This window comes from Rhinatrema bivittatum, chromosome 3 (genome assembly GCF_901001135.1).
Source record: "Rhinatrema bivittatum chromosome 3, aRhiBiv1.1, whole genome shotgun sequence".
Taxonomy (NCBI): domain Eukaryota; kingdom Metazoa; phylum Chordata; class Amphibia; order Gymnophiona; family Rhinatrematidae; genus Rhinatrema; species Rhinatrema bivittatum.
Window position 1 is genome coordinate 65,985,847 of NC_042617.1, and position 23,244 is coordinate 66,009,090.

At 43.5% G+C, this 23,244-nt stretch overlaps 1 protein-coding gene across 3 annotated transcripts in view; it reads right to left on the minus strand.

Annotated features, from left to right (window-relative positions):
* THADA (THADA armadillo repeat containing) overlaps nt 1-23,244 on the minus strand; it is an 828,919-nt gene that overhangs the window by 103,072 nt on the left and 702,603 nt on the right. For all 3 annotated transcript variants that reach the window (XM_029593321.1, XM_029593322.1, XM_029593323.1), the window contains exons 33-36: nt 18,289-18,401; nt 12,332-12,404; nt 10,454-10,607; nt 2,439-2,573 (exon numbers count right to left, since the gene is read on the minus strand). In XM_029593321.1, the coding sequence (XP_029449181.1) occupies nt 2,439-2,573; nt 10,454-10,607; nt 12,332-12,404; nt 18,289-18,401 (475 nt within the window). The remainder of the gene's footprint in view (nt 1-2,438; nt 2,574-10,453; nt 10,608-12,331; nt 12,405-18,288; nt 18,402-23,244) is intronic.

Consider the following 23,244-nt stretch of genomic DNA (forward strand, 5'->3'; position numbering starts at 1 on the left):
TGTCCCCTAAGGGGAGGCTTTTGTCTGGAGGAGGCACATCTCCAAATCACCCTGGTCTACCAGTGGTGAGAGCTGTCTCAGTGCTTGATCCTTGGCCATGGTCTCCATGACCAATATATATGGTTGTTTTGGCCTGGATCCCAAGGAACTCTGATGGTCCCAGGAAGCTTCCTTCTTGAAACTGGAGAGCAGCAGCAGGGATGCAGGCTTTGGTATTGGAGCTGGTACCGGTACTGGAGCTGGTGCATTGCCACCGAGCACCCGAAGGGAATCAAGCAGAGGCTCAAGGATTAACTGTGCCAGCCTCGGTGATCTCGATGGCCTGGCACAGAGACCCTGCAGAGCCTTTCCAAGGCCTGCTGGATCGTTTTAATTCCTCCTCAATGATCGCTGTTGCCAATACTGACTGGGAGGTAGGAAAGATGACCACATCCACTTCAGAACTGAGAGGGAGATTGATGTCAGACATCTGGACTGGTGGAGACTGTTGCGTGTCCCTGGCATGTTTAGAGGATGGGTTCTCCTCACCTCAGGACCACTTTGTGGGGTTCTTGGCATGCGCCGAACTGTCCTTGATCCCAGTATCAGGCATTGATGGAGACTGATGCCGATACTTCTTCAGCTTCCTTCAATTCTTGGCCTAAGATCTGCTCAATGCCAGAGTCGAAGAGGCAGAACCTGATGCCTTATTTGACTGGGAAGAATCAAACAATGGTCTGTCTCCTGGTTCCCTATTGGTCGGTGACACTGAGGGAATTGAAGGTCCCATAGATGCAGCTCCGAAGTCCTTTGATGTTGATGCCTTCGGTGCCAATGTATCAGTCTTCTGGTGCCCCAAAAGTCTATCCATAAGTTCCAATCATGACTAGCGTCTTTCAGGGTCATGGTCGCACATTTGCGACACCCCTGGACATTATGTGTTAACGATGACATCTTACCATGGGGTCCGAGATAGACATGGCCTTTTTGCTCTGGTGATATCGCTGGAACACACTAGTCATGTCCAGCTGAAACAAAAGGGACACAAAATTGAACTCAATGGTGGTGGCTGGTCGATGAACGGTGGGCACTGACAGCATACTATCACAGAGGGAAAATTACATGAATTGAAACTTAGAGAAAACGACTGAAAAACCTTATCTAGGGTAAACTACAAGGAACAGACCACAGGATATAGTGACGAATGATCCTGTTGTCTGGAAAAAAAATTTACTTAAATAAGCACAGAAACAGGAGAGTGAGGCCAAATTGTGGCAAAGGCTTTGCGGAAAAAGTAAGACTGAAGGGATCTCGCATAATTGCATGATATAATGGCATGCTGAGCATGCCTAGTGAGGCACAGTCAAAGTTCTAGAAACTCTGACATAAGTTTTCTGTGCTGGGCTCCATTGGCTAACTCTGATATTCAGAGTTAGCTAGATAACTTATCCGGCTAAGTCTAGTCATGCCAAAGAGCTGCCCTAAAGTTAGCCAGATAAAGTTATTTGGCTAACTTTAAGACAGCCAACTATATTCAATAGAGGAGCTGCACTATTGAATATACCTCCAAAGTTAGCCGGATAAGGGCTGATTCACCAAGGTATTTCCCCATAGACACAGAATGGGAGAATTAGGCAGTAACTTTGCTAGCCAGACAGTGACTGAATATGTATCCATAAATATCCATTTTATTCTTCTTCACATCTTAATGCTATATATCCTTTTTCTTGTGCTAATGGATGGTACTTCACATGTTTTCCTACTTTTTGGAAATAAAGATGTATACATTTTGTAAGTTCAGGCCTCCCCACCCCTCTTTTTAAAAGTATCACTGTAAAAAACCTTCTCTTCTGTTTTTCATGGACTTGATTTTTAACAGTATGATGGCTACATGGGTTCTGTAAAGAGCAACAAAGCCATTCCTGGATTTAATTAGATACACAATGCTGCAACTGATTAGTAGGAGGAGTTTTCAAAAACATATCTCCTCAGGCACAAGACACAAATATAAATGTAAAAAAGGGATTCTAATGATTTTCTTTATTTTACATGCCAGATGAATTAGAATACATGCATTTTTTTTTTGCCAACACCTCTGCTTTAAGCTACCACCTACATGATCTTTTCCTGGTGTTCACTTCTCTCAGGCAACAGAAGTCTGGAACAGGGCTTGCCTGTTTCCTCCTGGTTTTTTTGGCTTGTATTGTATGCATGCCTGGCAGCACAATACCATTCTGGAATTGGCAGGTGGGAATGCCCTCAGGTGCATCAGCACAGGAAAAAGTTCTCCAGGTGCATTAGAAAATCTATGGTAATTCTGTGGCACCACCAATCCTCACAGAAGCCACTAACAACATTACATATGAAGAGAGAAAAAAAACTCTTCAACTGGCACAGCTAAAGTATATGGGATTATCTTCAGATGCCTTCTCTACCAATTCAAATAAAAAACTTTGTACCTGGGTTTTTTCTGTGATTCTTTTGCTGCAAATGATGTATCCAGATTACATCAGCTGCTGTATCCCTCACTGCAGGCTCTTCACTTTGCAGTAGCACAAACACACAATTCCAAAGAATCAATGTGTCTGACAGACCTGAAAACATACAGAGAAGGAAGAACATGGCTTATTATTATTGTGATGGGTCTTCCAAGAAGGAGCCTTTTTCTTCACTAAGAATCCCTTGGAGAAGATTTTGGGTGAGGGAGACTACTTTTGAGCGATGGTTTAAACTTGTGGAATGAAGGGGTGGTTATATTATAGGAGAGCAGAAGCTGCTAGTCACTGCTCGGTGGACAGTGGGTGATCAAAAAATTAAAAAGGCATGGACTGGATATAGAATTCAGAAAAGCTTCTGATACTGTCTCACCAAGAGGCTCATAAATAAACTGAGCAGCCTAGGAGTGGGCTAGATAACAGAGGATACAGGCAAATGGTATTCACGCCAAGGAAGGAGGGTTTCAGAATAGTGCCTGAAGGATTAGTCTTGGGACAGATTCTTTTCAATATTTTTATAAGTGATATTATAGAGATTAGTAGAAAAGGTGTATCTTTCCACAGATCTACTAAGACATGCAATACAGTGGATCTCCTTGATGGCATAAACAAAATAAAATGTGCTCTAAGAAAGAGTGGTAAAACACTTAGAGGTTCATATTCACACGCCATTTAGATGAATAACATATTAGTTATCTGTATGAATGGCTTAGCTGGCTATATTCATCCCATATCAGGCTAAATTCTATTTGGGTACAGTAAATTGTAACCTGGTACATTTAGTTACCAGGTTACAATTTAGCTGGATAAGTCACAAGTAACTAACTAACTCCAACATTCAGAGGTAGCTGGTTAAATAATCTGTGTAACTCTGACAGGGCTAAAGGGCTGTTCTAAAGTTAGCCAGTTATACATAATTGGCTGAATGTAAGAGAGCTGGAGATACTAAGCAGTACAGATATGCCACTGAATATATACCACTAGTCTAGTAGTCAGTAGGTTATTATAATTGGCTAACTAGCACAGCTGCTGAATATAGACTCCTTAGTAGATAAGATTTAGTGAAAAAAAGTGTATACATGCATTTGGGATCCAGAAGACCAAGGGAGCAACATACTGTGGAGGTGAAATACTGATATGCACCAAATAGGAGATAGCTCTTGGAGTTGATTATAGCTAATGATCTCAAGGTATAAAGCAGAGTTGCTTACCTGTAACAGGTGTTCTCTGAGGACAGCAGGATGTTAGTCCTCACACATGGATGACATCATGAGATGGAGCCCGATGCAGGAAACTTTGACTAGGCACACTGAGCATGCCCAGTTTGCCCTGTACCACGGGTCTATGCAGGAGTCCCTCATCAGTCTCGTAACATAGAATTATGAAAAAATAAAAATAGGAGAACCCAACTCCAAGGGGTAGCAGCCAGGTTTCGTGGGGACTAACATCCTGCTGTCCTCTGAGAACACCTGTTACAGGTAAGCAACTCTGCCTTCTCCGAGGACAAGCATGATGACAGTCCTCACACATGGGTGAATACCTAGCTACAGGCTGCCCCCCAACACAAAAGGGGACCAACAGACACCTAACCAGGTGGTATCAGAGGGGGAGACAGCCTGAATCCAAACAATGGGCCCTAGGTTGGGATAGTTGGATTCTCCACTTCAAACAGGATCCAGAGAACAGACTTGCCGAAACTACTGTTGCATTGGCCATCACTATATAGATAGTAATGTGATGTGAATGTGTGGAGAGAACTCAACGTTGCAACCTTGCAGATCTCCTCCACAGGAACTGCTCGCAAGTGGGCCACCGATGCTGCCAAGGCTCTGACGGAATGAGCCTTGACATGACCCCCAAGATGCAGTCCTGCCTGGGCATAACAGAAAGAGGTGCAATTTTCTAGCCAATTGGATATAGTCTGTTTGGCGATGGCAATGCCCAACCTATTCCTATCAAAAGAAATAAAAAGTTGGGTGGACTGTCTATGGGCTTCTGTCCGCTCCAGGCAGAAGGCTAAGGCTCGCTTGCAGTCCAAACTGTGCAGTGCTCGTTCGCCTTTTTGTGAATGGGGTCTGGGAAAGAAAATTGGCAGGATGACGGACTGGTTAAGATGGAAATTCGTTACCACCTTATGCAGGAAATTAAGGTGCGTATGCAAGACTGCCCTGTCATGATAAAATTTAATGTAAGGTGGATACGTCACTAAGGCCTGAAGCTCGATGACCCTGTGCGCTGTAGTGACCACCACCAAAAAATGACCTTCACGGTCAGGTACTTCAGGTCACAGGTGCACAGCAGGAGCTTTCATCAGCTGAGCCAACACCATGTTGAGGTCCCAAGACAGAGCAGGAGGCCTTAGGGGAGGCTTCAATAGAAGCAGGCCCTGCATGAATTGTACAACTATAGACTGTACAGAGACGGATGTACCATCTACACCATGGTGGTATACGCAAATTGCTCCAAGATGAACTCTGACGGAGTTGGTTTTTAAGCCAGCCTCCTATAGGTGTAGAAGGTAGTCAAGCAGTTTTTGTGTGGGGCAGGAGAACGGATCTAGGGCCTTCTGCTCACACCACACAGAAAACCTCCTCCACTTCAGTCCGTGGGACTTTCTAGTGGAAGGTTTTCTGGAAGTCACCAGGACCCAAGATACATCCTCAGAAAGATCAAGTGGCTGCAGGATTAACCTCTCAACATCCAGGCTGTGAGCGACAGGGCCTGGAGGTTGGAATGCTGCAGTCTGCCTTGATCTTACGTGATGAGATCCGGGGAAGCCCCTAGATTGATCGGTTTCCGGATGGACAACTCTTGCAGGAGTGGAAACCAGACCTGTCTTGGCCGATGACAGGCAAGGGTGTCCGAAGCCAGTTTGCCGTCTGACCTGAACAGGGAACAGAACCAAGGCATCTTCCAGTTGCAGGGGGATGCAAACAGATCTATGTCTGGGATCCCCCAGAGGCGGAAAATACAATTCGATACCCCCTGGTCCAGGGACCATTTGTGTGGTCTGAAGGATAAACTCAGCCTGTCCGCTATCACGTTCTCTGTTCCGGCCAGGTACATGGCCCTGAGCATCATCCCATGGGCCAGGGTCCAGGACCAGACCTGGACTGCTTCCTGACACAGGAGGTACAATCCCATGCCTCCCTGCTTGTTGACATACCTCATGGCTACTTGGTTTTCGGTCTGGATCAGGACAATTTTGTTGGGCAGCTGATCTCTGACAGCTCATAGCACATACCTGATTGCTCAAAGCTCCAGGAAGTTGATTTGATAAGAACGTTCCTGAGCGAACCACAGTCCCTGGATACCGAGCCCATCTACATGAGCTCCCCATCCCAGGATAGATGCATCCATGACAAGCACAATTTGAGTAGGGAGACTCCGAAATGAAATCCCCCATTCCAGACTGGAGAGCACCCAGAAAGACTGGGTTTCTCGGATGCAATCCTGGAGGCTCTGAGTGGCTTGGCACCACTGCAACCTCAGGGTCCATTGGGCTCTGTGCTTGTGTAAGCGTGCCAAGGGAGTGACATGGATTGTTATGGCCATATGACCCAAAAGCCTCAATATGTGCCATACTGATTCATGCTGGCTCTGCTGCACCTCTGTCACAATGGAAGAGCTGTTTCCCCACCACAAATCAGAGATACTTCCTGTGACTAAGAAAGATCTTGATATGGGTGTATGCATCCTTTAAGTGGAGGGAGCATAGCCGATCCCCTTTTTGCAAAAGGGGGATCAAGGTGCCCAGGGAAACCATCTTGAACTTTTCTTTTTTTAGAAATGTGTTCAAGGCTCTCAGGTCTAACATGGGATGGATTCCTCCTGTTATCTTTGGAACCAGGAAGTACCTGGAGTAGAATCCCTGCCCTCTTTGACCTGGTGGTATGGGCTCGACCACTCTAGTCATTAAGAGGGAGGACACCTCCATATGTAGTACATCGTGATGCGCTACCAGCCTCCAAAATGGGCATGGATGGCAATCTGGCAGGACACCCAATAGGTTTAAATGGTACCCCAGCAGACAATGGACAAAACTCACTGATCCAAGGTTACACTGGGCCGCCAGTTCGCAAAGATCTGCAGCCTGCCCCTGACCAGAGGGTCCATCGTAGCGGGTAGGGACAACTGGCTTACGCTCCCTACAGCCCAGTCAAAACCCCGTCCCCGGAGTTGACTGATAAGCTGGTTGGGGCTTAGGAGCTCTCTGCTGCCTGGAATGGCCCCAAGAGCTCTGATGATGTTTACGGGTTTGAAGAGGCAGAGGATATTATTTCCTTTGGCGAAAGAAAGACTTCCTTGGCCCCTGGCTTGACGGCCTCCTGGATGAGGAGGACGGGGTCCAGAGTGCTAGTGCAGAGTTGTTGGAGGGTTTCATGGTGGTCCCGGAGTTGGGCCACAGCATCCTTCACTCTATCTACGAAGAGATTCTCTCCAGTGCACTGTATGTCAGTAAGTCATTCCTGTACCTCTGGTCTGAGATCCAAGCCCGCAGCCATGCCAGTATGCGGACACTGATTCCCACTGCAGAGACCCTCTATGCCATTTTGAAAACATAATAGGTCGCATGGACCTCATGTTTTTCCACACTCCAAGCCCTTGTGCACCAGCGACATGAGGGTATCTTGCTGCCATTGAAGCAGCTGTTCAGACACTTCCTGCATCTGCTTCCAGATTTATTTATTATTTATTTATTTGTTGATTTTTATATACCGACATTCGTCGGAACATCATGCCGGTTTACATTATAACAAGTTAACAATAGAGTGAAATACAATAAACAGGGAAGGGGGAGCAGCAATGAAGGAGGAGAGAGGACAGCAGTAGGAAGGATAGAGAAAGAGAGATTTAAAGGAACATTCAAAAAATAAATTACAATAAACAATATATGTACAGGTGGATATTTGAGAAAAAATATAAAATAACAATAAACAATATATGTACAGGTGGGCTGGTAGGTACCAGACCACTGATGTCAATGAAAGGGATAGAAGGGGGGGGGGGGGAAGGGAGGGACAGGGAAGGATAAGCTAGGTGGAGGAGGGGAACTAATAACAGTATTTAGTAGTCTTTGCTAGGGGGAAGATGTCATGCAAGTATTGGCTCGTATAGAGCTGGCAGGCAGTGAGGCAGGCAATAAGTATGGTGCTTGGAACAGCTTCCTCCCAAGAGCGTCCAATGCTTTGTGGTCCTTCCCTGGGGGCGCTGAGGAGTGAGTCCGAGAGTGCATGGCCTTCGAGGGCAGATTCGACCACCACCAATTGGTGGAGCAGCTGATGCTTATAGAATCCGGCAGACTTTTGGATGAGGTAAACCCCGTCTGCCTTCTTATTCATGGGAGGCACTGGGAGGGGGTGTTCCCAAATCCTCAGCAGCAACTCCATAAGGATCTCGTATACTGGGACTGCCATGATCTCCTTAGGAGGCTCCATGAACTTAAGAACCTCAAGTATTTTGTGCCCAAAGTCTGCTTCAGTTAAAAGCTGGCATGGGATGGCCTCCACCATCACCCTGACAAACCCCGTGAAGGTCAACTCGGTAAGGCACTGATGAGCACATTGAGCTTCTCCAAAAGCCGTATGAGCATGGGCAGCACCAGCTCCAATGCCGTTGGTGCTGAGGGACCGAAGCCCTACAGCGAAGCCCTACAGCGCCCACTCCAGCGCCCACTCCAGCGCTAGCTTGACTTGGCGCTACAGCTCCTCCTCGAACACTGCCGATGCCAACAACGACTGGGAGGAAGGAAGGGTGGCTAGATCTTCCTCCGACCCACCAAGGGGATTGACGACTGGCACCAGGACCAATGAAGACCATTGTGGACCCCAGGCATTGATGGAGGTTTGGCACTCTTCCCCATGGGATCGCTTCAAGGGGCATCGTGGGAAAAAAGCCTGTGTGCCCCGAGCTCAGCACTGTGCATAGACAGTGACTGGTGCCGATGCTTCTTGGTCTTCCCACGATGCTTGGCCTGGTCGAGGACAATGTACCCGACGCCCAGAGGAGATCGACAATGGTTGGTCTCCGGCGTCCTTATCCACTGACAACCTCGACACTGGTGCAGCTCTGAGGTCCTCTGATGCCAATGGTTTGGACTTCCTCAACCTGAAGAGGTTGTCCATCTTGTTGAGTCAAAGTGACTTCCCTTTGGGGTCATCCGGTGCACAGAAGGAGGTACCAAGAGGGACCAAGTGACGGATTTTAGAAGAGAGAAATGAAAAAACGCAAAAAAAAATAATTTTTCCACGAGGCAAAAAGCCAAAAGTTTTACAACTCAATTCAAGCATGATGCTGACATCTCCGTGGAAAAAAGAGACTGAAGAGGGACCCTGCGTGGATGCGTGGTATAGGGCATGCTGGGCATGCTCAGTGTGCCTAGTCAAAGTTTCTAGAAAATTTGACATACGTTTTCTGTATCGGGCTCCAACTGATGATGTCACCCATCTGTAAGGACTATCATCCTGTTTATCCTCGGAGAAAATAGTTCAACAAAGCAGTAATGAGAGCCAGAGGAATGCTAAGGTGGCATTCCAAGAGGTAATACTAGCAGTAAAAAAGGAGGTGATAATGTCTCTGTTCAAATGATTAGTGAGACCTGGAGTACTGTATCCAGATGTGAAGCTATCATCTCCAAAACCTTGTAGAGAGAGTAGAGGCAGTCCAGGGAAAGATCTACACCAAAAGCCCTATGAAATGAGACATAAAGATCTAAATATGTGGTGGTGGATGCATGGAATTGCCTGCTGCTGTAGGTGTTGGAGGCAAAACAGTAACAGAATTGAAGAATGCCTGGATTAAGCACAGTGGATCCTTAGTTGTGAGGAAGTGAAGGTAAAGCTGGAGATCAAGTGTGATCAGTGGTATTGCAACAGGAAATAATTTGGGCAGACTAGATGGGTCTTCCATTCCATGTTTCTAAGGAACAATGTACACTTTACTAAAGTCATAAGACAGGGAATGACACCGAGTTAACCAAGCAACACAAAGTTATTTTTTATTCTTCTGTCATGCAGGGAATTTTTCATATTTGGCTTGAAGATGAGTTTTGGTTAAAATGGACTTCTGCTTTAAATGATTTTTGGACTATCTTTCCAGACTCATGCTCTAATCATCAGGGATGTTAGTAAAAGAGAGAAACTTTAGGGGAAATAATTTTCAAAGGGTTGTTTGCGGATAAAGTAGAGCTTTACTCACAAAAATAGCTCTTTAGAGCTATTTTTGTGCTTATTATGAGCAGAGGGGAGAGGCATTCAAGAGGATGAAGCATGAGTGAGGTTGAGACTTACACTTTTTGATTTTAAATTCTCTTGGCAAAACTATATATACCAAATAGTAGGCATCATTCTGTGCATGTAGTTTTGCCAGGATAATTTTCAAAATGGACTTACACATGTAAGACCATTTTGAAAATTGGTGTAACTTATGCACGCATTTGCCAGCTAGCTTATGCACCTCCATAAAAGAAACCCACGCTCCTATTCAGGTTACCTGCATCCTAAACGGAGTGTTTTTCCCAAGAAACCACAAACATCTAAACAAGCAGTTAGTGTAGCTGGGTTCAAAAAAGGTTTGGATAAATTCTTGGAGGAGAAGTCCATTAACGGCTATTAATCAAATTTACTTAGGGAATAGCCACTGCTATTAATTGCATCTATAGGATGGGATCTTCTTAGTGTTTGGGTAACTGCCAGGTTCTTGTGGCCTGGTTTGGCCTCTGTTGGAAACAGGATGCTGGGCTTGATGGACCCTTGGTCTGACCCAGCATGGCAATTTCTTATGTTCTTTTGTTCTTAAGCAGCATGTAACACACCATCAGAATTGGCTTTTGACGTGTGTATCCAAACAAAATTCAATTCTTTTAACTACTGGCAAAGCTAATTTCATTTTGTAGTTACATGGTTTATTATACCGTATGCATATTCTGCCACATGAGAATTTGGTATTTAACTGGGATCTACAGAGTATAATGACCTCACCCAGGACAAGATGCTGGTTGATCAGGAATATGGATGTAATGCTGACCAGGACTTCTGCAGCTGCTAGTTTAAGTTCCGTTTGTAGTGCATCTTCACAACAACTGGCTAACAATAGAACCCACTCTTTCAACGCAGATTCCAATGGCTGCAAATCCTGAAAACACACAATATGTATGAGTTATCCACTGTCCAAATTCAGGGCTGCTATATGTACATAAAATTAAAAAGTGAACAAGCAAACTACTTATTACCTTACTAGAATCAATGATCTGAATGCTAATAAAGCATTCTACAAATAAATTAGGCTCTATGAAAAATAGATGTATATTGTAATTGTGTGAGAGACCAATACGGGCAGGGGTTAGGCCTTTGACCCTGCTTCCCTATGTCCCAACTGTCCCACCCTATCTCCCTCTCACCTTGGAATTAAACCTCAAAACAAGATAGAATTCAAACAATGTTTATGGACAGATTATGGCTGGGGCAATAGAGCAATACACTAACCAATAATGCAATTACAACAAAACTAATACATAGCATATCAAAATATCATTGAATTTTCTCCCCAGGTGACCAGCGACCAACTCAATAAGCCAACAAGCTGCTGACACCCTAGAAAACCTGGCCGTAGAAGCTGGGGGCTGAGGTCTGGATCGTAGAAGTCACCTGACCTCAGCTGAGCGCTGCTCGTGCTCTGCCCCTTTTCTTCTCCCTGGCCGCCACTGAAGTGCAAGGGATCCAGATCTCCTAAAGGCGGGCCCCTGGTCCTGTGACATCTTTACCTCCCCCTGGGCAGCTGCCGTTGACCAAGATAGAGTGAATGGGAGGTTTGGGAGGCCCTGTTAACTTGCTGGTCACCATGTTCTATGCTGCAACAAACCTTTAAACCCCACTCCCATCTAACAACAAGGGGAGGTTGGGGGCAGGAATGACATGCCAAGCCAACGGGGGGGGGGGGGGGGGGGGGAGGGGAGCCCCTACCTGCAGTCTAGCCCTTTGAATCCCCTCCTTGGCCAATCATGATCCCCCACTCCTTGTCCCATCCCTCTCTCTCATCCTTAACCCATTTCTGCCTGCTTGCCAAATCCCTCTGTCGCAGGGTCTTTGTTCCTTTATATTAAATGCAGATCTTCTCTTCAGATCTGGTTTATTCTACATCTGTTGTAACACCGATGATATTGAACCTGTTGATATATAGTTAGCCAAGAGGGAACTATGAGTGGAAAAAACGAGATACCAAGGAAAAAGACAGTGATGAAAAGCAATAATATAGAATGTGCTCCCTGAACCTAACCACAGTCAATTAATTGGGTTACTTCTGAGAATTAAAGGTAAAGGGCCTCAGCTTGACCAGCTGAAAGATGAAAAGAAAGAATAAATTATATTATAACACCAGGGATTTGCATGCAGCACATTCCATTTCAGAATATAACAAGATTGTTTTCATTCAGATGCTGCATAATAAAAAGTTCTACAGGCAAATCAGATGCTTGTGATTCGACAGTGCAAGTCTCTGTTTGTGACAGGATAGTCAGAATTCTGTCACTACTTAAAAATCTGAGTACAAATAAACAGATTTCCCCTCACCTCCCACCCCCTTCTCCATCTCCCACTCACCTTCTCTGTTCATTTACACCCTCAAAACCAGACAGTAAAATACCTCTGTTGGCGGCACAGGAATTTATCTGCTGGCCAACCCCATTATGGACTTGTACTGTCTCTGCCTCTTAAAGCATTAACATGACTATGTCTATCTTCTGAATGCTGAAAGTAGATACTCTTAAAAAGTGAGAATTTATACAATTAGAACTTTTCATTCATCATCATTAATTGTTATCATGCTATTTACATCAAATCCATTACCTGAATTAGTCTTACCTCTTGGCAGCTCTGAACAAGATGGATGACCAATGTAGAGGACAACATAAGAGCTATACTTTGGATTTCCACACTAAAAATAACAACATAAGGAAGAGAACATAAAGTAAAAACTGCAACAAGAGCTCCGCCACTGCTGTACGTCAATAAATACTTGTTAATCAACACTGGTAGTAAATATTAAAATCCTCTCTTGCTTTCTGAACATATTGTACGTGATTTGTTGCTGTTAATCTGAAATTCAATCCAACCTCATTCTTATGAATTTTCAACACCTGAATATGCATTCAAAGAAGAGGAAACCCCCCACTGGTTCCTTGGTTATTCAATCTTTTGGATTTCATGTTTTATGAATGCAAAACTCTCTAAATTATGCTTCCTCAGCTACTGATTATATGCTGAATAGATGGTGAATTTCCAATTACACAGTCAGCACACAGTGTTTTCATGGTTTTTATCTTTTGTTCAGAAGTGTTTAGGTGACATATGTCAATGAACATTCACAACTTGATTATTCTAGTTCCTTTCATGTCTACTTGCATTCTATTCAACCAGCTCTTTTAAAGACTGTGTAACTGATGTATATGTAGACAGATCTCTCCACATAAAAATGTGGGCTATGAAACCCAGGCACAGGGTCTTCAGGCCAGAGCCTCCTTTGCACTGCAGCACCTCCGGCATTCATCTATCCATCTCTAAAATAATGCTAACCTGACAGTGAGGGATGTGTGATGTTTGCCACAGTCAAAGCAGAACATATAGATTTTGTCTGGTAAACTCCTGTAGGTATCTGATAGATTTTATCTGTGTTTGCCATGTAAGTTCTGCAGTGAGCTGCTGAAAATTATGGCACATTCTGCAGTGAAATCATCACATATTGTGCGATTTTCATTGTGAAATTTGCCACCACTCAGAGTGGGTGACCAGCAATTCACTAAAATTTTCCTAATGATCTGTATGGTAACAGCCCCTGATTTCCTGTGATTCCATGGTAGCAGCAAGGGCACCAATTTTTGAGTTCCCCATGGAACCATGGGAAACTAGCAGCTGAGGAGCTGGGTTGGTTAGGAGGCCTCACTCCTATTTCTTCAATATCAGTTCCTTCTCTCCCCACCAACTGGATCCCTTCTTCCCCCCTCACCTACCTACTGGCAGGCCAATCACCTCTTCCTCTTCCCTTTCCCCACTGATCAAGTCACCAGCCAGGGGGAGGAAAACGGTAGATTCAGGCATGTTCTCCTCCCTCTGCAGCCCAGTCCCTGTTTCAGCAGCACAGGATACCACACTCTCCACAATGTCTCATATGATTTACAGAAGCCTGGCCCTCGATGGCAGAGGAGAAGAATGTGACCTGAAAATGATTTCTTCCAGCTGCTTGCCAACGGGAAATGAAAGGGGCCATCTGGTGCTGAGGAGGATTTGAGGGGAGGAATGGCAAGGACAGTAACATTTTCAGAGGTATTGCCTGTTCATGGTAAGGGAGATGAAAGGCTTGGTTATATCATCAACTTTAATAGTTTCAGCCCAAGGCAGCAGTGATTTGGCTGCATTGTGCTTCCTAGAAAGCACTGGGTAACCTGCAGAGAGCAGCATTTGTAACTCTAAAGAGGACACCATGATGCTGGGGAATTGGGTTCCAAGTAGGAATCTGATCTATTTTGGGAAGATGCACATCAAACCACTGCTGGTCAGACTAGATGGGCCTTTATGTTCTTTAACTACCACATTTACCATATTTTTAGATTTTTTTTTAAATTGTATTTTGTGCAATTTAGAAATATCAACTATATGTAAATGTATAAAAATCTGCAGAATCTTGAAAACTGTAATGCAGAATTTTTTTTAAACTTGTGCTGCAGAATCTACCCCTGAACTGTTGCAGGATACTGGCTATTATAAGAGTTTAAGAACTAAAGAATTACCATACTAGGTCAGACCAAGGGTTCATTAAGACCACTATCCTATTTCCAAAGCAACCAATCCAGGTCACAAGTACCTGGCAGGATCTCAAACAGTAGATAGTGCGTGCAATTTTAGGATGACACGGGCTTATCCGTGCAAATCTTGTTTCAACTACATAAGTGGAGGAATTTTAAAAGACATGTGTACCATCATTGCCCATTTTCCCAGTTTGTTCCCAGTTCGCCCAGTTAAGGAATAGGAATTACAAATCCCTTAGTTTAATAGCCTTCCTTCCCCCGCTAGCCTGAACCTCAAAGCCCTGCTGATCTGTTTAGTTTTTTTTGTTTTATGACTTACACACCATCCATAGCAGAAGTAAAGTTACATGGTAGGGGATCCCGGCGCGCACCTTTGTGTGTAAGAATTTATGCACAGATTTCAATGCCCTGTCCATAGTGTGCATAGTGGCAAGTACACATGTATGCGTGCGGCTTTTAAAATCTACTTTTCATGCCTTCACCTGACTTGCTCGCATATCTCCCCGGTTTTGGCATGCGCTGGACTTTGAAAATTCATCTTGATGTCTTTATCACATACTCCGGCAGTGAATTCCAGAGCTTAATTGTGCTTTGAGTGAAAAAGAATTTTCTCCAATTGGTTTTGAATGTGCTAGTTATTATCTTTATGGAGTGTCTCCTAGTTTTTGAATTTTCTGAAAGAGTAAACAAGTGTTCTATTCCAATCGTGATTTTGTAGACCTCTATAATATCCCTCCTCATCTATCTCTTCTCTAAGTTGAACAACCCTAATCTCTTTAGCCTTTCCTCATAGGGGAGCCATTCCATCCCCTTTATCATTTTAGTCACCCTTCTTTGCACCTTTTGCGGTTCAGCTATATCTTTTTTGAGATGTAGCGACCAGAATTGCACACACTTCTCTAGGTGCAGTCTCACCACAAAGCGATTTAGAATTATTATGACATTCTCCGTTTTATTCTCCACTCCTTTCCGAATAATTCCTAATACTCTGTATGCTTTTTTGACTGCTGCCGCATACTGAGCCTATGATTTCAAAGTGTTGCCCATGATGATGCCCAGATCCTTTTTCTGGTTGGTAACTCCTAATATGGACTCTAACATTTTGTAATTACAATGTGGGTTACTTTTCCCCAAGTGCATCACTTTGCACTTATCCACATTAAATTTCCTCTATTTGGATGCCTATTTCCAAGTCTTGCAAGTTCCTCCTGCAATTTCTCACAATCTACTTGAGATTTAAGAACTTGGAATAATTTTGTCTCATCTGCAAATCGGATCATCTCATTTATCGTACCGTGTTCCAGATCATTTATAAATATATTAAAAAGCACTGATCTGGGGGAAAGTGATGTTATCATACCAAATGGCAACTTAACAAAGAGGCTTCTGGCCCTACTGAGTTAAAACCTCCTAAATAGTGACTATCCAGCCTAGGATGGTGCATTTCTTGATTGAGTCCAGCTGAATACTCACTGTTGATGGCTACCAAGAAGAAAATGGTGGACTTTAAACAATTTTCATAAATGAAAAACACCTCTGATCCGGATGATGCATGAAGCATGGCTGGGGAGGAAGGCCGCGTCTCACTGGAAGTAGGCCTTAGGGGCTCTGAAGATTCACTCGCTTTAGCAGGAGAAGTGGTCTTCACAAGCAAGACTTCTCATCATGATTCTGCGACATGCAGAAATGTATGAATGCAATTAAGGGAGAGATTCTAGAGACTCTTGCAGACCTCTGCAGTGAAATAGTGGCAAATGGTAGGCGGGTGGATGTGGTCGAGTCATGGGTGGATGTGCAGATCAATTCATCTGCTCAATTGCACAACTCCATCAAGGAGGCAGAACAGCACATATATGAGAAATTGGAAGACCTTGAAAACAGGTCTCATAGATGCAATTTGTGGTTCGAGGTGTCCCGGAGAGCTCTGATTCTTCAGACTGCAGGAAAGTGGTGATGAATATTTGCAAGGCTATACTTCACTCTTCCTGAAGAGTCTAAGAATCATGCCAAGGGATTGTATGTCACTATTGACAAAGCGTACCGCACACTCGGATCTCTGGTGAGGAACCTGCCTCACAACATTATTAACTGCTTCCATAATTTCAACATGAAAGATGTGTGTTTGCAGCTGCTAAGAAGCTGGGAGCATTAAATGGTAAAAGCACACTATTGTGAATTTTTCTGATCTGTCCTCCATAATTATGTGCAAAAGGAGAGGCCTGAGGGACATTACAGTGGTCATCCACATGGAAACTATCCTTTAAAATGGTTGTTCCCATTTGGATTTGCTTTCACCATCAATGGAGTAATTTCAAAGATTAAAATCTCAGTAGAGGCTGAAAAAATTCTGAGAGCTGCAGGAATCGCTGGGCAAACCTCACAGGAATCTCTTCCTTCTATGCCAACACATCTAGGGATGATTTCCAAAGATGGCAGCATGTGAGCAAAGAAGGGAGATGGCTGTGCTGCCAGTCAGGCTCCAGGGGTGATCAGGGAAACTAGAGACCAGTGAGCCTGCTTCAGTGCTGGGAAAAATCATGGAGACTGTTATAAAGAATAAAATCACAAAACATTTAGATAGACATGGTTTAATGGGACACAGCCAGCATGGATTTACCCAAAGAAAGCCTTGCCTCACAAATCTCCTAAATTTTTTTGAAGGGGTGAGTAAACATGTGGACAAAGGTGAATCAGTAGATGTGGTGTATTTGGATTTTCAGAAGGAGATTGACAAAGTCCCTCATGAGAGACTTCTAAGAAAACTAATATGTCATGGGATAGGAGGTGATGTCCTTTTGTGGATTACAAACTAATTAAGGAAAAAGAGAGTAGGATTAAATGATCTGTTTTCACAGTGAAAAAAGGTAAACAGAGGATGTGGTTATGGCAGTTAGTGTAACTGGGTTTAAAAAAGGTTTGGATAAGTGCCTAGAGGAAAAATCCATAAACTACTATTAATCAATAAGAAATAGCTTGAGATCTATTTAATGTCTGGGTACCAATTAGAATGAAATTACTCTCTTACCATTTAGTGTGTTGGCCTTATTCACCTGTGGCTTTTGGCAAAAATGTTGGAAGAATGAATGACTGAATAAGGTGAAAGTTTGACACAAAATTTAGATGGAAATTTAAGATGCGTGTGCAGTAGTCTCTCTCATTTTTCATATCTTGATGGCCCTTGGCAACATCATAGAGCAGACACAGGGGAAAAGCACATTTTAACTCAGGAAAAGGAGGAGACATCCCTGACAGGCAGATTTCTGGCATTATCCAGGTAAGTGGTGGCAGCTACAGCCACTTACTCAGATAAAAACTGATTAATCTGGCTATTTGGCAACAGTGAGCTGCAGCCACTTAGCTAGACACATCAGTACTTATCTGGCGTGGTTTGTCTTTAGTTAGCCTTTTTTTAAGGGTTTTAAGTGCCAGTACAGTAGTGCTGGAAACGTAACTCCACCTCTGACCCAGAAGTTAAGTTTCCAGTGCTAAGAAAGTGTGCTGGCCAAATGCAGTCTCTCTGCATCAGGTAGTACTTCGTAGTGCCCTCATTTTCATGGGATTTCCATGCAAGGGCACTAAGTAGTATTCCCATTTAGTAATGCACATTTTCTGTGTGCAAAATTTCTTGCTGCATCAGCAATAAGTTTTTCACACAGAAACTATGCATTGAATTACAGATAGCGATGTGCATTTGGCTAGACATACCTTTCTGCATTGGCCTGTAGTCACGAGGACCTGGAAACTGCTGCATATGCACAGAGGGATCCCTAAGAATTTCTTGAAAGCTCTGGAAACATGTTCCCTGTCAGTGCCATCAGATAATATCACTTGTAAATGTGACGCAGTGATTCACATTATCAGAAAGCACACCTACTTATACACATCCATGTATAATGTCTATCAAAATATGTTTCTGTATTTACATTTTATTTAATAAATCCATACTGTCTTTATTTCCACATATATTTACCAATGCATATTCTGCAGAATTAAACCTAAACATTTGGAAAGCAATACCTGTAATTGGGTGAGCCAGCAATTCTCATAATCCGGTGTAAGAACTCTGTCTGATTCTTTCCTGCTTTCAGAAGCACTTTGACGACATCCATATGGTAAAGAACTTTCAGCACCTGCAGACATGCAAAGTGTTGGTGATCAGAACATGTTCTAAAGGAGCTGCAAATATATACTGTAGCATGAAATATGTGGATGCTATAAGCATTCAATTATACAAACAAAATGCAAGAGAGAAATAATTTCATTCTCAAAGCTATAAATGTTTAGTGGTTTCTATGTCAGCTTTGGTATTCTGTACCTCAACAGTTGGCTTCTAAGAAGCGAATTTTCAAAGGATGCTGAGCCCCTGATCCAAGTGCCTTATATTTAACAACATTTCAGCCATCTTTAGACACCTATTTTAGAATGAAAATTCATCAAATAGGTGCTTAGAACTGAGGTACCTAAATCTGAGTCTATTTCTTCATCTATAGGCGCCTAATGCTAGAAATCAGTACTCAACTCCTAATTTCCTTTCCCTGCCTTGGCCCCACCTGCTTTTTAGTTTAGTGAAAACAGGCACCTAAATTTAGGTACTCAGTAGGGGTAAATTTTCATTTACACAGATTTTAAGTGCCTAGATTGTTTGAATATTGAATCCTAAATGACTCTGCTGTTATCAAAATAACATGTAGAGCTTCATGTGATGTATAGCTGGATCATACATGACATTAAAACAGAAAAGAATAATAGGCTGCATGATATCATAGCCTACCAGCAGAGTTGGTAGGCTATGATAGACCTATGTAAATAAATGTTACCCTTAACCAAAAAGGACTCCTTCTATCCTGCTAAGTGTGTTGTTAAATCCTCTGGAAATACCTTTGTGTTTTATAACCCTGATCAGCTTAGGCAGTTTTTGTGTTCTAAAGAGCAAAATACCAACAGCAATTAACCGTGCAAAGATGTATGATATGGCGATCAGGGTAGCTGGATGAGATTAGTATTTCAATTTCCTCATTCTCCCCTTTATTTCCTTATGTTTTTCCCCCCATATTACCGCAAGTAGAAAGAGAGTATTTCTATATATATATATATATATATATATATATACCGCTGTAAAGGATAAAGTAAAACATTTTTTCTTTGATGTACACTCTTATTTTTCAAAGCAAAGTTATCTTTGTTTGTAATCTATAAAATGGTGATAAATAAAAAATTAAAAAAAAAAAGGACTCCTTCTGTTGAACTGTATAAGTTTTACTTTCCAAACATCCCAGCCTCCTCATGCTGTCCACAAGACCAACTTTCTGGGTTTGGACCTTCTCAGTCACAAACGGCAGTAGAGGAGAATGTTGCGAATACTGTCCTAAGAGGGTCTTACCCAGCCCTCAATAGTCATCCAAATCACTTTCTGGCTGAACAAGTTGGGTTTCTCTGGATGGAATGCTGACTATAATGGAATCTCAAGCTTTCTCTTCCAAGTGCAAGCCAGCCCGACTCTAGTCCTCTGCTGCTATGGCCTCCAAGGGAGCTAATGAAGACTTCAGCAGCTTAAAATAGCTAGATGCCACTGCTCAAGCAGAAGTTTGACTCAGACCCACTGGAGTACTGACATTCTCAGTTGTGGACTGCACCTGTGAAACATTTTTTTATTTTTATTTATTTAACATTTTATATACCGGCATTCGTAGGACACATCATGTCGGTTCACAATTAACTGAGAAAGGAAATTACATTGAACAAGGGGGTTTAACTGGGAGAAATTGGATAATAATTGGATAAAAAGAACAAGGTAAAAAGCGAAGTACGAGAGAAAAGAGAAAGCAAGCATGGATAACTTAATTGGAAAGATATGGGTTTAAAATTACATATTACATATGTGAACTTATTTACAACGTTGGGGGGAGGGGTGAGGGGAGAGGGAAAGGGGGGGAGAATATATGCGAAAGGGGAGGTAGAGGTAAGGGAGGGAATGATATGGTAAAGAAGGTTGGGGGGGGGGAGGCTGAAGAGGCTAAAAGGCGGGGGGGGGGGGGGGGTGGGGGGGGGGAGTTAGGGGGAGCATGGGGTGTGCTGGAAGGGTTACCAGGGTGGGAAAGGTGGGAAGGGCTGTATATAGAATGCAGGTTCCTGTATGCGTGGGAGGCCTAGGGTTGAGAGGAGTTGGGGTAGGCCTGTTTAAACAGCCATGTTTTTATTCCTTTTTTGAAGTGGCTCAGGGATGGTTCTAGTCGGAGTTTGGCCGGGAGGGAGTTCCAGAGGGAGGGGCCCGCGATAGAGAAGGCTCTTTCCCTGGTGGCAGTGAGGTGCCCAATTTTGAGTGAGGGGGTTTGGAGGGTGCCGGCAAGGGCGTTTCTGGTGGGGCGGTTCGATTGCCGGAATTGAGGCATATCTTCAAGCCAGGGGGAGCTGTTTTTGTATAGGGTGTTATGTAGGATGGTGAGTGTTTTGTATTGGGAACGGAATGCAATGGGGAGCCAGTGGAGATTTTGTAGTATGGGAGTGATATGATCGGATTTTCTTGTGTTTGTTAGGATACGTGCCATGGCATTTTGGAGGATTTGAAGAGGTTTAGTAGTAGAGGCTGGGAGGCCTAGGAAAAGGGCGTTGCAATAATCGAGTTTGGATAACATGGTGGTTTGCATGACGGTGCGGAAATCATGGGCGTGAAGGACACCCCATCACTGTTGGTATTCGTCGTTCTTTCAGGCTAACGAAAACTTCTAGGGCCATGAAAGATAATGGCTCTCGCTCCCCCACTAAACCTTCCAATGGCATTGTTCTAGATGTTTGAAGTGTTGCAGCTCCCTGGGAGACAAATTAATCAATCAGGCCTGAGACAGAACAGACTTAAGATTGAATGGTAACACCTTCATTTTGCCTTTTCTCTTGACCATCTCTTCAGGTAATGAGCAAGCAGGAATTTAAACAAAAGTGACAATCATCTGGAGCTGGACTAGAACATGTCTGACATCTTGCTCCATCCTGAAAGGGTGGATTTGACAACCACATTTTAGAGTCGCAAATGAGGCTTATTGACTCCTTTGGTTGTCTCGACAAGATACTTGGAGCCAGATTTTAAAAGCCATGGGTGCGTAAATCCGGCATAGGCACAGCGATGCGCGCAAGCCCCGGGACGCACGTATGTTCCGGGGCTTTGAAAAAAGGGGCGAAGAGGTCCGGGGGCGGGACCGAGGCCTCCGGCACAGTGGCCGTGCCAGGGGATCACGCACCGGCACTTGGCCGGCGTGCGCAACTTACACCTGCCCAGAGGCAGGCGTAAATGAAAAAAATAAAGGTGGGGGGGGGGGGGGGGAAGGAAAGTTCCCTCCGAGGCCGCTCCAATTTCAGAGCGGCCTTGGAGGGAATGTTGTGCGCGCTAACCACAGATTTTATAACATGCATGCGGCTGCGCGTGCATGTTATAAAATCGGGCATAGATTTGTGCGCGCCGGGTTGCGTGCACAAATCTACGCCCGCACATAGGTACGAAAATCTGGCCCTTGGTGTCCATCTTCTTACCAACAGGAAAGTATGGTATGTGCAACTTGCCTTGGACAATTTTGAAATTACATTTAAAAATAAAGTTTGATTTGACTTCCCACATAATTTTCCATGCCTCCAGAAAGAGAGGATAAATGGGTACTGCTACCAACTCTTTAGGGATGTAGAGGTATTTGAAGATGCTAAGAAAAGGCGCTCTTGGCTCACCCTGAACCTGTACTGTAAAAGGTAGAGCTTCAGGCATTTTTTGATAGTGTTCCCTGGAAGAACTTTATTATTTTCTGAAGGGGGAAGGGACTGAACTTGTTTTATGTATTTAATAACAACATTTCTATTCTGCATACTGAATTTTTATGCAGACTCAACAATAAAAATATATCTGGACAATAAATTTAATACCAGTGAGTTGTTCTAGTGTTGAACCTTTAGGAGATATAACTGGAATATGCTTCTGTAAACAAGTAGGCTTTCAGTCATTTCCTAAAACAGAGATATCAATCAATGACTTCTCTCACCTCCATAGGTAGCAAGGTTCCATAGTGTTGGACCGGCTATCAAGAAAGATTGACTATGAGTTGGCTGAAGTTTTGATTGACTTAATGAGGGAATTGCTAGTTGATGGATATTAGTAGAACAAAGGTTATGATACAGTGTATATATCCTAATTGCTTGTTTAAGATACTTTTGTCCTTTTCATGCAGCACTGTAAAGACCAACATTAGAAATTTAAATTTAATCCTCATTTCGACTGGCATCCAGTGCAGAGTCATCAGGTTTGGAATTACATGCTGCCTATTCCCATGATTAGCTGAGCAGTCACATTTTAGATTGCTTGCAGACATTTCACAAATTTTATAGGTATCCCATAGTGCAGCGAATTGCAGGACTGGTAGGACTAAAGCCTGTATTAATATACTGAAGTCATTTTGGTCTACGTAAAGCCTGAGTCAATTTATTAAGTGAAATTTATAGAAAGCACTAGTCCCTTGCTTCCTGGGGTTCATCTGCAAGGGTCTTCCAGGGTGTCTGTGTTTCCAAAAATCTCTCGGCCTACCAGAAGCATCTTCTAACTTGGCAGGGGTTTGTCTCCAGATCCACTCTTGGGTATATAGTATCGATCATCTACAAATTGTTCAAGCACTAAGTGTGGCCATTTTCTTTCCTAAACATTGGGCAAGATTCAGCCAACAATTCACGTGTCCTTCAGGTATTGGGAAAGCACATAAAGGCATTCCTGTCTGAGACTAGGAGGGCTGCTCAGAAGCATATGTAGGTCTCTGGGTTCAGCCCCAGATAATCCAGAATGCCTGCCTTTAATGCAATATAGTCCTTAGCTTCCTCATCATCCTGGATGTGGTAAACTGCCTGCATCTTTTTGGTTACAAAAAAAGTGAGTTGGGTGGCTCGCTGATTAGGAAGCCAGACAGCAACCTCAGCTACCCACTCGAAAGTCACAAAGTAAGATTTCAT